Source organism: Pygocentrus nattereri, chromosome 27 (assembly GCF_015220715.1).
Source record: "Pygocentrus nattereri isolate fPygNat1 chromosome 27, fPygNat1.pri, whole genome shotgun sequence".
NCBI lineage: Eukaryota > Metazoa > Chordata > Actinopteri > Characiformes > Serrasalmidae > Pygocentrus > Pygocentrus nattereri.
This window is the reverse complement of record NC_051237.1, coordinates 18,023,551-18,040,000: the sequence shown is the minus strand read 5'-3', so window position 1 is coordinate 18,040,000 and position 16,450 is coordinate 18,023,551. Positions and strand designations below refer to the sequence as shown.

The 16,450-nt window shown below is 41.9% G+C and overlaps 1 protein-coding gene across 3 annotated transcripts in view; it reads left to right on the top strand.

Annotated features, from left to right (window-relative positions):
- The window catches only part of hivep1 (HIVEP zinc finger 1), a 68,797-nt gene that overhangs the window by 46,563 nt on the left and 5,784 nt on the right, over positions 1 to 16,450 (top strand). For all 3 annotated transcript variants that reach the window (XM_017693803.2, XM_037535184.1, XM_017693804.2), the window contains exons 3-4: positions 7,308 to 7,361; positions 10,649 to 16,431. In XM_017693803.2, coding sequence (XP_017549292.2) covers positions 7,308 to 7,361; positions 10,649 to 16,431 — 5,837 coding nt within the window. The remainder of the gene's footprint in view (positions 1 to 7,307; positions 7,362 to 10,648; positions 16,432 to 16,450) is intronic.

Sequence of the window (16,450 nt, the reverse complement as noted above, 5' to 3'; positions counted from 1 at the left end):
GCCCCTGAACTGCAGCCGTACCGGAACCTCTTCTCTCTGTATGATCACGACTGCCACTCCAGTACAACCTGCACTATACTTGCTTGTTTCCATAGTGTTTTTCTCCCCACTTCCTTCTTCTCTTGGATTGATTATTTTTAAAATCCATTGTGTGTTTTGAGGAAATTAAAATTTCCCAAAGGGGGGGCTGACTCAAGGGCAGGAAACACCAGGGTCATCAGGGTCCACCATAAATAGAAACAAAACTGTCTAATAAAACTATAAGAAGCATAAAAAGAAATCTCACATGACAGGAATGACCATTAACAAATCTCTAATGTAATCAGTGAAAAAAGAAGTACCCAAGGCACACGGTCAGATTCTGAGTGCAGAAAGACAAAAATGGCTCGAGTGCAATTTCAGTGCAATTGGGGAACTCCAGGATGGTGGATGCCGTGTATTTAGAATTCCGGGAATTCTGTGGTGGCGGGTGGGGGTGAGATGGTGGCGCACACACACACACACACATACTGCACTGCGTCTGATGTCATAGTGAAAGAAGGCTTTCTCTTAATGTTTCTCTTGGCTGGAAACAGAGCATTAACGGGCTCGGATTCACTTGTATACTAAAACAGGAATAATTTAACCCTTCAATTTTCAGCATCAACAGACAGTTACACCAAAGCTTCAGCAACTAAATACAGCATCCATTCATTTCAGGACACTTATTTTCAGTGTTTCAAAAAAAAATGCAGAGATCTGGACTAGTGGTGAGCAGCTACTTTGTTTAATTTCTAGATTTTCTTCTTTTGTTTCCTTTTCTCAGTAAAGGCTTTCTGACAGCTACACAATGATGGACAGAGATCTGTGGATGTTTTAGTATCAGATCTGAAGCAAGATTAAAGCTTGACTTTCTCCTCTCTGTCAAAGATGAAAGCTTTAAGTGTTGTTTATCTGATGGTGACACTGCTAACAGTTGTTAGCAATGCTTTTTTTCCTCTACGGCTGTCTTTCAAATGGCTCCCTAATCCATATGCAAGGCACTAAATGTCCCCTACACACAAACGGTGCATAATATGGCTAACAAAGCCATTTAGATTGACTTGTGTGCATGATTCTCTACTGGGTAAACAGTGTGCTTTTTTCAGTGTAAATAACTCATATAATGCATCATACAGAGAGAAGAGGAGCCATTTGACATTTAGCCTGTATTCCTGAATCCCTGAATCACTTTTTTTGTACTCCAGATTAGGAAACGAATTTTTTTCCACTTATTTTTCCTTTGACTTTCCCCTTCCAATATATTGCAAGTATATTGTCTTTTATGTCTCACATATATCTGCTCACATGTGTCTCTTGAAAAAAAGAATAACTTCTACTTAATGTCAATTTTTGCGCAATGCTGTATGTAAACTACTTTGGATTGGCAGCCCTGTATTGTGCCTGTATAGTCAGAAAGCAGTTCAGGCTGCAAGTCTCATAATTTTCAATGCATTGGCTTTGGTGATGGCAAAAACAATCAATTCAAAACGGGCTGCTGTTGCAGCTTAGTATTCATATATGTACTGGGCAGTGAATTGTATTCTGTAACAATATAAACTTCTAAATCATTTTGTTATTTGAAAAACAGGATATGATCTGGACCCTTTCAAGGCAGATGGGTTTTTATGTGGGAGTGCTTATGGCTGAGATTTAGCTTCATCAGGCATCACTTCTGCTTTTCTATGTGACACAGCAAATAGTCTACACATTACACACCGCTGCACTTTCCTACACACACACACACACACACACACACACACACACACACACACACACACACACACACCCCTAACCCCTGGTGTCAGGTGCAGTGGTGGCTTCTTTCTGCTGTGTGTGTGTGTGTGTGTGTGTGTGTGTGTGTGTGTGTGTGTGTGTGTGTGTGTGTGTGTGTGTGTGTGTGTGTGTGGTGTGTGCGCGCGCGTACTGTAACTGGGCCAGCCATCACTTTCAGTGTGCCATAACAAGTTATGCTATGAGGCAAATTACTTTAACCTTTAGCCATCTATTCTGCTGTTTGTCCAAACATGCCACACAAGGAAGATAATGGGAACCAAGCCATGAATGTGAAGTGGACAGGGCTCCACAGAATATCCTGACCTGAATCAGAAAATACAATGCGAAATAGAAAAAAAGGGAAAAAAACGAAGGTCTGAAAATGGCAAAATTATTATCTGCTACTGGTGTTCTACTTCGTAAGAAAGTCTAGAAATAGATGTCCAGCCGATGTATATTGCCTCAATGAAAGATTCTAGACTTGTAGTGACTCCAATTTGCTCATTAGTCTGAGGGCCTAAGAAACTTGAGGAGGCTTGATTCACCACTCACTCCTAGCAATTAAGAGTGTGGTATTATTTCTGTCTCTTTCTCTTTGACACCAGTGTGACAGAGGGGAATGCACTCTTCAGATTACTGCACCATGCAGTCAGCATTTAGAAATGTTCTCGTGGCCCTGCTGACTGTCTCCATAGACCTCTCTGTGCAGATACTGCGAGACTGGCAACTGTGATTAAATACCTTCAACTTTTCCTTTTATCGTAGCAACATGGTGCTAAAATTGGCCTAACGACGCCTGCTAGTAGGGTGGTAGGAGACAAACGGAGCCAAATTTAAGCAGACGAGCAACGGCGGTGACGTCACTGGCTGTGAAACGGTGGCTACTGCAAGCATTTCCCACCCCCACACTGCTTTGACTCACAGTCATTAAAAAACCAGACTCTGTGCACATTAAAAATCCATTAGCTACTGGCTCATTAGCACACGTGCGCCACTGGCAGGTGACGACGCAGGACGTGATCATGATGGATTCTTGGTCATCGTTGCATTGGTAACCAGGGAAATTCTCCACCGAGACCGTCAACCGCCTCATCATAATATCCAACAGTGCACATTTGATGATGTTGCCTTGATTTTGCAGAGAGGCCTTCTACTGGTGGGCTATGGATTCCTATACGTCTCCCTTTCCCAGGAAACAGCACTGGTTTTATCTGCTGTTTGCTTCGGGTGAAAGGATATTTTGGTTGAAATAGAGAAAAAAATTAAAATCAAAAACCTCTGAAACAGCAGCAAAGCCATTCTGGGACTAGTGTTTATATTAAGCAGCAGTAACAGTAAGCCTTTCACTGTAACTATACTAAAAACAAGGCTACCAGTTACAGCAACTCTTGATTGAGGTATTAAAATACTTCACACCAACTCCCACTTTATGTTTTTAACAGAGCTATTTTACTGTAAACTAGTCACACCACAGTGTTGTGCTGTGGTTATGTTTCACTTCTTGTTTCCTTCTTATTTTACCTCAGGTTCAACTTCCTGCAAGGTCACCAGACCCTAATGTTTTTGCACTTCATCAGGAGGAATTGCATTTGAATTAGGTGGAGCTCACAAACACAATACTGTGTTTCATTACTGTAAATTATAACCGCCTTATGCATGTGTATAATCGCTTCATTGACATGACCATTAAAGCGCAGTAAGAATTGGCTGTAAATGGCTTTAGCAGTGAAAGATTGGGCTGGGACTGTCAGAACAACATCTTCAAAACTCCCCTCTAAGAACATAGTTGATTCGCTTTAGCGCTCCATCCATAACAGCTTCTCTTTGCCATTGCCAAGGAAACATGAACAATAATTGTTTATTAACTTCATATTTCAAAGACATTGTTTAGGTACTCTCTGGCGTGAGTTCCAGTTTTGACTGACTTTAGTTTACTTAACAAGTAAAGCCTGTTACCCATTAGCGTTATGCAAACTGCATGCCGAAATCATCATACACTTGCCTCAGCCTGCTTAAAGGTGCTAATTAATCTCAAATAGACTTGCTTATGTGGTTTCGTTTCTCGCAAGCCAGACTTCTGCTTGTTGTCAGAGCTTCTGGTATGTTTCATCATTTAAGGAACCACCTACTTTGACAGCAAGAGGCCACCTGACTTACATGCAAACCAAACAACCATAGACCACTGGTTTAGCATGACATGTAGTGGACATTTTCAGAATGGACAACAGCAAAAACACACCCACAAGAAACAAATTGGCATGTGAGTTAGCAAACATTCAAGGATATCTTGCTTTAGAGATACGAAATGCTTCGAAGATGATTCTTGAAGAACTTTTAAAGGTGTGAACATCACAGTTTTTTCATAAGGTCAACTATAGCTTGCTCCAAAAGGCTTGATGTTGTCATGGCTTGACTATAACTTTCCATTGCTTGTTAAATAATGTTTAAAATAATAAAATAAAATAAAATAATGTTACGTGTTAGCAAACCTCGTACACCAAACATGACTTGGCTCAACTTTGTTGGTTGTAAAGGAAGAACTGTAAATTTGAATTTTATCATTCTGTTATCTGTAATCGCTTGAAATGCTGGCATACCCCAAGTGTTCTTCCCCTGCTCTTGCTGTAGTTCACTGTGTCGCATCCAGGAGCTTTTCACCCTTCTAACAGAGCCATCTCATCAACAGTTCTGTTAATGATGCAATTGTGGCACCTAGTCATCTAACAATAACTCCGAGTTCATTTCTGGATCTTCACTGAGCATTTTAGAGTTGCGCTGTAACACCCATTTAAAGCTGGACCGCAGCCTCACCCCAGCAGGTCTAGAAGGCTCCCACCAGAGGGGGTTCCCATTAACAGTTGGTTATTTAATAGCTGTAATCCGAGCCCTCATTTACAGCCATTCATTTGTTAGGTTGTAAGAACTGCGCATGGTTAGGCTAACTCAGGGGAGTGTGGTTAAACGCAAGACAGATGGGCTGAGAGTGCGCGAGGAAAAACAGCTCAGAAATCCCCTCACCGGCCTCTAATGTTTTATTAAACAGTGTTTGACTGAGCGACACTGTCCATGACACAGGTCTGCCTGGGGTCAGGTTTGGCCTGCCGAAAAGGATGGATAGCTGAGGAAGAAGGACGAAAGCAGGGAGAGTTTATTTTGAAAGGCTTGGTTTTCTACTTTGGCAAGGAAGCACCGTGCGAGGCACACACACATTCTCTCTCTCTCTCTCTCTGTCTCTCACATACACACAAATACACACTTACTTACTCATCCCATAATAGTGTCCTGGTTACTGTGTTTTTGTTTAGTGACAGATGCCACAGTGGTTAATGGTAAAGGGGGTATTGGAGTGGGCTAGGCTTACGTAATGTGAAAAGTGTTCCTAGTGGTGGTTAAATGAGGGAGAGAGAGGGAGACAGAAGGGTGTGACTGCGGAACAGTGTTGGTGACATAATCCTGTGACCTCGGCAATGGGCTCTCCCTCTGCTCCCCCCTCCCCACCCTCGACACCCCCACCCTTCACTGAGCTCTTCCCGGCAGCTTTGTGTACTTTAAAACACCACACATCCTCACCAGATCCAGCGTGACAAATATTTGCCATGGTTAGTTTCAGAGGCATCAGCTTTTTCCTGAGTCTTTTTTTCCAGTGCAGGTTTATTCCCTGGTGTAATATGTGAGAACAGTTGGGTGCTTTCTTGGCAATGCTGTCGTAACGAAACCTTGCATTGTAACAAGTCTTTGTAACTTTAAGGCAATAGAAAAAAGTATTGAATGTGACAGGAAGTCATTAGAAGTTGCAAGTCATTTTGGACCATTTCTAATGGTCTGTTCATCATGACATGTTCACACAGTGTAATGGGAAGTATGTTCAAATGGTTAAAAAACAATTATTGCATAATTGTATATGTGATCACATTTATTTAAATTGACCGCAGTTATTTAGCACAGTGTTAGCTTTCACAATCACATGTTCATGACACAAAATGCAAGATGCGTTTTCATCTGTTGGGTTGAGGCAAATGCATGTAAATAAAAGAAAACATGCATTGAGACACAGCATACAAACAGGTCATACAAAAACAGCAAGAGGTTTTTCTGACTGGGGCTATAAGACATTTAGAGGGAAGTAATGTTTGAGCTTGAGCTGTTTCTGTTGTCAGTTGGAAACTACTAAGTACTGACAGCTACCGAGCTAGATGACTAATCAGCTAAAATTTTATGATCATGATGGCCTAAACGATACACTTTTGTTTAGTGAAAATTTGTGGCAAAACATGTTAGGTTTTTTTTTTTTTCATGGCAAGTTTGTTCTGCTTTTTTAAGACCACTTTGGTTTGCTGAACTCTTGGTTTTTGTACTCTCCCTTGCTTTGTAACATATATTGTTTGTGTGTGTGTGTGTGTGTGTGTGTGCGCGTGTGGGGCTGAAGCTGGTGAAAGGAGATCATCCCATTCTCCCCCTCCACACTCACATGCACTGACACACACTGTACCGGCCAGCTCCAGCTTATATAATGATCATTAATTACACTCCAATATTGTGCATACTCATATGTAACACCCTCCTACACACATGAAGAGATGGAGAAAATATGAAATGTCTCCTCCGCATATGAGAATGTAGGAGATTATGAAAAAATAAATGTCCCTTTTGAGGGAGATATTTAAAGAAAGTCAGGATAGGGTATTTGTTCATTGATTTTTGAATAAATGACAGCTTTCATTTGTACATAGATTTGTTTCTTAAAGCATGTAATCACAAACATTTAAGTTGCTTAGTGTCTGCACGGAACTGGAATTTGATATTGTATTGAAAAATACTGCTGTGCATCTTCATCTGTCTTATCTCTTGGTATTGCCTGGATGTGGTTGGCTTTTAGGCATAGAATACATTTAATTTTGGGGGGGCGAGGTGTAGTTGTAATTGGTGAAATAAACATTGTCATTGTCCAAAAAAGCATCAAAAGTCAGAGACCATAGTTATTAATTTTTCACTTGATTTATTTTTTATATTGCAAATCTTTTCTGTCTGTTTCTTTTTCTCAGTATCAATTTCTTGACAGCTACACATCCTTTTAGACTCATAGTGTTAAGGCGTCTTCTCATATTGGAAGGATGGAAGTACTGTTAATCTGATGGTGACAGTTTTGGTGGTTGGTGGTTGTTTGGAGTCCCATTTTCTTACTCAATACTAGATTTGGAAACTTTTTTTTTTCTCACTTTTCCTTACCTTGTGCAAGTTAATTCTCATGTCTAATCTCTTCGGAAAAATGTATAACTTGTACTTAATTTGTTTTGACTGGAAACAAAATAATTGAAGGTGGTCTCTGACTTTTGCACAGTACTGTAAATGTAAATGTTAAGGCACATTTTCAAAGTTCACCCCACACAGAATTTAATAATAAAAGATGAAATTGGATATAATGTGTACACTTTTTATAAGCTCTGTTATACCAACCTCTTCTTACAGTGTGTGGTTAAATAGCTGCTATATTGTGTTGTCTTTTCGTGTTGCAGATAAGATTGAGGAGGCACAGAAGGAACTCAAAGAGCCCAGAGGTGCTCAGAAAGGTAACCCCCACTTTCCTTCCTTCACAGAAAGTGCTGTTTGAAGGTAAATGTGTATCATGCGCATGCATGCATTTAGTTTGAGGGGCGCACATCGTAGGTACGAGAGAGGAAATTATATACGTATTGCAATTCAAACATAATCAAGAAGTCTGTGCTCCAAGTTCCTAAAATACCCGTTGCAAGATGCGTACTTTGAGGGAAAATAAGCAAAACCAAAACATTTCAGTCATAAATACTTTGGCTTAGTCTGCCATGATTGAAAATATTTCACAATGTTTAGTCAAAGCTTCCAGACATTCCCTTGTGTCTTTTCTTCCAGCCTTCCCCTTGTTGTAAAATGCACAACAGCATGTTCACCATCTGACAGTAGCAGCTCATTAAGCTAAACGAACAATGGGGACTGTTTGGAAATAGCTATCTGTGGCTTCTCCAAGCTGGATGCACTGCCACACCTCCTAGTTGCTCCTGTTGTATTGTGTGTGTTTGTATGCGTGTGTTCTGGTGGTCTGAGCTGCCCGTGTGTTTGCGGGGGCTGTTGGCTGGAGAGGGCGCTGCGGAGTGGCTGTGTTGCAGTGGTGATTAGAGCTTCTGGAGGGTTCTGCTGTTTTTCTTTAGCTGCAGCCACCATACTTGGTTCCTAAGCGCAGCAGACATGTGATTAGACCTGGAAAGCGGTGCACTGGGACCACTATACAGTCTCTTGCTGGCCACAAAACTCCATGGACATCCTTTTAAATTCCATGTTTTCAGTTGCTTTTTTAAAACTGGCATTGCATTCTAGCCATGATGCTGCATAGCCGTTGTCAAACCCACATTGTGGAAAACCAAATTTCCCCCCCTTTGTTAAAATGAAAGAGTTTGATGTAAAATGTGAGCAGTATCAGATTTTCAAAATGTACCATTCACTCCTTAGTCTAAGCTAAGCTACAAATCCAGACCATTTAGAAGTAACTTAAGAGAAAAGCTGGCACATTTACATGTTTCCATCTATTCAGCCTACAGCAGTTTAGCTCCACCTGTTCACACTGAAGTTATAAGGAGTGTTTCAGAGCGGACTGCTTTTTGAACTAAGTACAATACAGTGCAACCAATTAGAACAGAGGTCCTTTACAGATATTGATGAATTGAAATAATATGTGAATGCGGTTATGTTTTTGCGATGCGTTGGGGAAGAACAGCTTATTAAAATCATTTATGATAACACGTATGTTACTGGCTGAGCGATGTTGCCAAGAGTTGAGGTCTTTTGTGTAGTAAATTTCTAAGTAAGTGATGCAGTGTGATAGCAAGTGTAAGGGGTCAGATTAGCCTTCTCGCCTTACGTTATTCTTGTACAGTGCTGGACATCATCTTCTTACCTCATCGGCCTAAGTAAATCCTTTTAGAAAGCTCCTGTTTAGAGTGTGTTAAGCCTCTCCAGGCCTAGGCTTCCTTTGTATTTAGTGTGAGGACAGATTTATAATGTCTCTTAAAGCGAGGTGATCCAGGGATTCGTAAACCCTTCTTAAAATACCACAGCCAGTGATGTCATTTGGCCAGTAAGTCACATCCTAATCATTGTGGCGTGGAACTGTTAGATAGTAAAATAGTTTGATTTTGAGTTCTATGCTGTCAAAGCGAAATGTAAGTAAGGAGCCTTCAGTGCATTTTTGTAACACATTTGAGCCCAAATATGTTGACATTTGTTTGATTTTGTTTTTTGAAGAAAGTGCAATAGGAAACAGAAAGATTATACATTTCTAAAACTCATTGCTGATAACACATACAAGTCCGTTAGAATCCTGCTTACACTTTGCAGCTCATGGGTAATTCCTTGAGCGTCCAGGAAATAGTGACCAAGCAGAACTAACCTAAGCCACTTCACATCCCCCTCTTAGTGCCAATCAAAACGAACAAGGGAAACCCCAATCTGGGAGGGGTTGCTTCAGATATTCATTGCTTCAGACGCAAGACGAAGCAATGTACTACCATAAGCATTGGGCAAGAGACACACAAAAGTCTCTCTGTATGTTACCACTGGGAGGCCAAGCATGGAAATTGTTTTACATTGTGCCTGTCTGTTTGCAATTAATAATAAGTTATTGCCTTATTCACGCTCCTATACGTTCACTTACCATAATAAGCGCAATTCACTTGCCAATGTCTGTGTCAGACATTGACTCAAGTGTCAGGTAGTGCCTACGGTCCTTATATTTTATGCAATAAAGGATTGACCTACCTACCTAACAGCAAGCCCATTTTCCGTGTAGCTTTAACCAGGCTCAGTTACAAATGCACACATATGTACCATAAAATAACATTCAGCACTTCTGAACTGAAAGCTGGTAACCAAATAAAACATTCATCTTTGCAAGAAAATGGGGCAAGAAAACAAGACTGCCTGTTCTTTCGCAGTTATTAAAAGAGCAATGGCAAGAGAAAGATGGCTAAGAAATAAAAATATATGAGAGAGAGAGAGAGAGAGAGAGAGAGAGAGAGGGTAAAATTGAGAGAGAGACAGAGAGTGGGTTTTCAACATAATGATGCGTGGGCCTCAGTAGCTTCAGAGATCGAGCAGCAGAGGAGAACTTCCAGCTCAAAACAGAGGCTTATATTCACATTATCTTTTGGAGGCAAAATACAAAGCTAAACTTTGAACTGCTTTGGTGAAGAACATGGATTTTTCATCTGACTGACAGTGTTGTCCCTATATTTGTATCAGACAACCTTACACAGGCATTTCTGGTGCTGTCTCATTAAGTGAGTGATGCTTTTTCAATTTAACAAGATATATCTGGTAATTTTGGAAACATTGTGTTTGTTTTAGCATTTGTAGAGTTTCTTTGTATATTATGTAATAATATGGTGTATAATATACAGCTTTTTAGGTTGGCAAAGAAAAAACTCAATGACGAATAGATGTCAGAGATTTTTTTTTTTTTTTTTTTAGAAAATGTGAGAGATACCTGTGTATTATGGATGATTACATAACATCACTGATCTAATGCTCCACAGCTTAAAGAAACAGTTGGAACGTAATTCAGTTTCATTCTAATGTATTGTCTTTGCTCATGGTTGCCTCTTATGCAGTTAACATTTTTATAGTTTTACTGTGTAACATTTTTGTGGAGGCTTGTTTTTTTTCTGTTTGTTTATGTGTTTCATGCACTGAAGAATATATAGGTACCTTGGGTATGCTTTTTATTTTAATATACTCTTAAATACATCAAACCATTGAAAAAGCACATTGTAGACCATGTTGTGTGAAGAGGGTCTGTTAATAATCATTTGTTTAATTTCTTCTCCAGCAGCCAAAAATGAAAGCATTGGCAGAATTTCTGATGGCATCAAAGGGCTGAAGAGGAAAAAGGTTGTGGCTGAAAACCAATTGAAGAAGATACCCAAGTCTCCAGTCAAGAAGCAGTCACAAGACTTTCCCAAGAAATCTGTTTCCTCACCAAGCTGTGCTTCATCCAATGAAGCCACACCCTCCTGTGTATTCTCTAAGAGTCCCACCCACAGTTCCTTAAAATCAGTCCAAGACTCTGAAGATGATCAGCTGGAGAGATTGAGAGACAGGACAGAAAAAGTGGAGAAAAAAGATTTGACCGTCTCAGAGCCACAGGCTCTTGACAACAAAAGTGGCACGGAACAGACCTATGTTGGAGAGTCAGTGCAAACCAAAAGCTGGAGTGAGAAAACCAGCAACAAAGGCATACCTCCATCTCACACTGCTGCTCCTCTTGAAGTCCTGCTCAAGGCTATGGAGCCAGATTTCAACACTCTGACAGAGAAGAAAAACTGCAATTTAATTGGACATCCTGGGAACTCTATCTCAATTCCTGCTGCCCAATCAGAGGTTTCTAGGGCTATGCCAGCAGTTAATTTTGGAGCACAATCCCAGCCTGCACTAATACGTCCATATGATGCAGAAAAACAGCAGTTCTACAGCAGCAGATCAGCAGCAGTTCTAGCTCCACTGCAGCAGTCCTCACAGCAGCACTTGACCATGGCTGCTACTTGCCAGCATGACAAGCCAGGACTCCAGAAGAGTTACAGTGCAGGTCCGTCTCTTACCTTGACCCATGCCCCAGTTCCCTCAGGGTCCACTGGTTTGCCTCAGAGTCAGCCACCTGTAGTGCAAACATGCCAGTCTCTCTCTGCCAGTGTCCCTAGCTCCATCCAAGTCCCAGTGACACCAGGATTTAACCCTGTCCAGGTGGCAACTGTTGTCAACTTTGGCATGAATCAAATGTGTGATGCATCAGCAAAGGAGCAGAAACCAAAAAAGCAAGGGAAGTATGTTTGCGAGTACTGCCACAGAGCATGTGCAAAGCCAAGTGTTTTGCTGAAACACATACGGTCTCACACTGGTGAGAGACCCTACCCTTGTGTTACATGCGGTTTCTCATTTAAGACAAAGAGTAACCTCTACAAACATAAAAAATCTCATGCCCATGCCATTAAACTTGGGCTTGTTTCAAAAGACTCTGGAAGTGGGTCTCTGTCCCAAGAGTCTGACAGAGGCATTAGTACCCATTCAGATGTGGAGGAAAGCGGTGAGAGTGATGAGGAGGTTAGCGCAGCTGACTTTGACCCTGAATCTTCACAGAGCAGCCTGACTGCTTTATCTGAGAGCAGCTTGCAGAGTTCAAGCACACTGCCAGGCAGCCAAGGGGAGGCAGAGCAATCTGTGGTGTTTGAAAATCTAAAACCGTTGGCTTCTCAGAAAGGTTGTGAGCCCAAGGTAACTGCTGCTCTTCCTAAAGTAGTTGTCTATCCTGTCAATGTTTCACCCTTAAGGGCAGACAGTCCAAGAGTTACAGATTCCACACCAGAGCAAGCAGCTACCCAGAGGCAAAGGGACTTCCAGACAGCAAGTTTGAGGTCCAATATAACTGTCCTGTCTTCACTGAAAGAGGTGGACTGTGTAAGTCCCTTACAAGACTCCATAAGTGAGGATGAAGATCAGCAATGTAAATCTCCATCAGGAAGTGGACACGCACAGCTTCAGAGACAACAAGCAACTGACTACTCTCAGCAGCCTCAAGGCAAATGCCTGCTTAGTCCCAGAAGTCTGGGAAGCACGGACTCTGGTTACTTTTCACGATCTGAAAGTGCGGATCAAGCTATGAGCCCTCCAAGCCCTTTTGTCAAGATTACTCCACCAGCAGAAACAGACCTTATGAAAAATCCACAAGCCCAACCCTCCCCTGTAGTGGCCAGTGTCATGCATGTAGCACCTGTTGAAAAGCCTCTTGTTTTGCCAGGACCAATGCGTCCTCCATTAGAGGCAAAAGCTCTTTCTCTTGAAGAGCGCATTTCAAAGTTGATATCAGATAATGAGGCTGTTGTTGATGCCAAGCAACTTGATAGTGTCAAACCAAGACGAACTTCTCTTTCCAGAAGAGGTAGCATAGATTCCCCTAAATCTTACATATTCAAAGACTCTTTTCAGTTTGATCTAAAACCAGCAGTAAGAAGATCCAGTTCCAACTCAGACATACCAAGGTCTCCCTTTACACCCACAGATAAATCCAAACCAATATTTCTTCTTTCTGTCCCTCCTCAGTATCCGGCTATGGATTGTTTACCAATTACAAGAAGTAATTCAATGCCTACAACACCAGGCCAGTCAGCCGTCCTTCCAAATGCTACTCCTCAACCCCATCCTTTAAGGATCTGCCATTCATTTGATGACAAGATTAGTTCTCTAAATGACGATGTGTTCTCTTCAGCTCCTTCCACTCCCAATCCAGTACATCGAACCTTAGTCAGGCAGATAGCAGTTGAGGATTTATCCACAAATGAGGGCCATGTCCTCCTTTCTGTTCATTCAGTGGAAGAAGGTCGTCATGGACCAAGTATTACTCATGAGATTCGAAGTAAGTCATTTGATCATGCACCTGAAAGAACCAGAAGGACTCAACAAAACAAAGGAGCAACATACGAATGTGAGACCTGTCGTAACCGGTACAGAAAATTAGAAAACTTTGAAAATCACAAGAAGTTTTATTGTTCTGAATTGCATGGTCCAAAGAATAAATCTGTGCCCATCAGAGATACTGAGCCAGAAGTGTTTGTACGTGGAACACAGCAGCCACCTTTGAGCAGAACTGCATTTATTTCAGGAATTGCAGAGCAACCAGTTATGATAAGAAAGAGACGGAAAATGAAAAGTGTTGGAGATGATGATGACCAGTCTCCAACTGAAACCACTCCTCCATGTTCAAGAAGTTTTGATTCCTGCCAGATGTCCATAGGTTTTTCAGGAAACCCATATGCTCAGGCTATACATGCCTCCAATAACCCTTCTCTTGTTGATCAAATTCAACTTATTGCACGAGGCACTGAGGAGTCAAGGCTCTCTCCAATACGAGAGACCCAGATCAGCACATCCAATAAAGAAAGAGCAGAACTGCAGAGACAAGGAAGTGGTACTTCAGTTATTCGGCACACCAACTCTCTCAGTCGACCAAATTCTTTTGAAACATCTGAGTCTATTGACCGATCATCTCCAGTTGATTCTGTGGAAAAAGATGCGAAGACCTCAGCAAAAAGCCATGTTGAAGGTACAATTAGTTCATCCTTGCAAAGTTACCATGAAAAGATGTCAACGCCCAAATGTGCAAATCAAGGAATGGACCATCACGAAAAGCAAACTTCATCATCTGGTAGTGACAACAGTACTCCTACTCAGTCAAGGTTGGTGCGACAAAACAATATTCAAGTCCCTGAAATCCTGGTAACAGAGGAACCAGACAGAGAGCATGAAACTCAAGTGAGTGAATCAGTAGAGAAGCCTCCAGAAACATTCAGCTGGCCTCAGAGGAGTGAAAGTTTGTCCAAACTTCCAACAGAAAAACTCCCACCAAAGAAGAAGCGGATAAGACTGGCTCAAATGGAACATTCCTCAGGGGAGTCCAGCTTTGAGTCAAGTCTCTCTCGTAGTCTCAGTAGAGACAGTAGCTTATCACGGTGCTCCAGTATTTCAGCCTCATTTGATAGAGATGATCCTCCAAGATCAGACAGCCCATCCAGAGTGGAGGGTGTTCGGAAACCACTAGAGGTTCAAGGGTCTCCTGTAGCAAACAACACTTTAGGAGTCCCAGGAATGATGAGACGGGCTGCCTCAGAGCAAATCAGCTGTACTCAACCATCTGTAGAGATTTCTTGTGACTACCGTAGCAAATCCTTTGATTGCAGTAACATGTCACCAGGTAGGACTTTGTCACCAGTCACAAATGCCTTGCCAAAAACTACACAGAGTAATCCAACTCCCCAGGTGCCTCTTATTGAAAGAAGAAGGGGACCTCTAGTTCGTCAGATGTCACTGAAGATTGGACCAGAAACACAACTAGTAGGGAAACAAACCGTCTCCCTTCAGAGAGGGCCTTCTACTAACATTATGTCAGTGTCCCAAAATAAACCACTACATGTAAATAAGTCTACACTTGTTCAGCCTTTTCTCCTGCATTCTGCAGAAGCACCTCTGCAAAAGAATGAGCAGATGGTTCAAAGTATCAACTTGGGAAGCCAAACCCAGCAACCCCAAGTTCATGGTCTTCCCCACCCATGGCACCAGACCTCAAAGGTTGTCAAATGTCAAACGTTACACCCTGTGGTACATGTTGTGCCTGGTCAAGCAGATGTTCAGAAGTCCACAGATGCACAAATTAAGAAGAACTTTGTTCCCAAGTACCAGCTGCAGTATCCAGTGTTAACAGGTCCAGCATATTCTTTCACTAGTGTACAGGGTGCACAAATCACAGTGCCTGTTATCACAATACCAATTGCAAATGAGATCAAAGTGTCAAAGTCAAATGATGGAATACAGAATGTTTATGTAGCCCAGCCAAGTCACCAGACTATACCTAAGGCCTCAGTTGTTCTGCCTGTTGATCCTCAAGTTAACACAGCCTCTCAGATTTCATCAGGAACGTCTGCTGTTCCACAGATTCTAATCACTCATGAACATACATTGCCACCCTCTACAGTAGCCTCCAGTTTAAATTTTCCTGCCATGCCTGTTGTGGACAATGATCCAAAAACCAGACCAGACAGCAAAAATATCAGGCCGCTTGGATCAGTTGGCATCCAAATGAAAAATAGTATGACAATTAGCAAGAACCATAATGGTGAGAGCCAGAGTACTTCCTCTCTTGGGTCATTACACTGTACTCAAAAATTAGCATCAGTAAGCCTTTGCCCACAACAAGAGCCCACTGCCTCAAGTAAACGTATGCTTTCCCCTGCTAACAGCCTGGACATTGCCATGGAGAAAACTCAGAAACGGGCAAAGGATGACCATGGTGCTGCATGCCTGACAGATGGTCGATCACTCAACTATCTGAACTCAAAGATGTCAGATTTGACAAGGCAACGGAAGCTAATGCTGGTTCGACAGGTCTGCACCACTGAACCTGTAGACAGCCCAATAGAAACGGATGCCCCCGAGCAATTGCCGGAAACCACAGAAGCCGAAAAAGATGATCAGACATCAGTTTCTTACACAACGATGCCTGAAACCACTGAACAAGAAATGGAGAGTAGGACTCCTACCACCACAGTACAGGCAGTTCACGGATCTAACGTGATGTCTTCTCCAGGGGTACAAAGCCACTCTGGACTTTCTCCAGGGGTTCAAAGTCATTCTGGACCTGGAAACAGTACACTGAAGTCACAAGAAAAGCATGAGGAACAGCGATGGTCTCCAGCTAAATCTCCAGTGAGGCCTCCAACCTTTCAGGGACAAGTGAAGTTGGCTTCTTCTGTGTCTGTTGTCAACACACGAGACAGTCATCGTCTGTCTTTCCCAAGTCTCAAAACAGCTACAACTTTCACCTGGTGTTTCCTTATGAAAAGGAAGCCTCTCCACATACAACAGACAGATCAAAGAATCTCAGCGTATTCTGCCTGGGCAGTCAAATCCAATAATCCCAATCCACTGGGACTTCCTACCAAAGTGGTCATGTCTCTTTTTGACTCTAAACAGACTTCCAAGAAAATACTCTACACCCAAGCTATAACAACAAGTTTAAAATCTGACATATTGACATACTCTGGGAAATTAAAAGACATTTTGCCAAAGGTGTGTTTTTCCTCATACT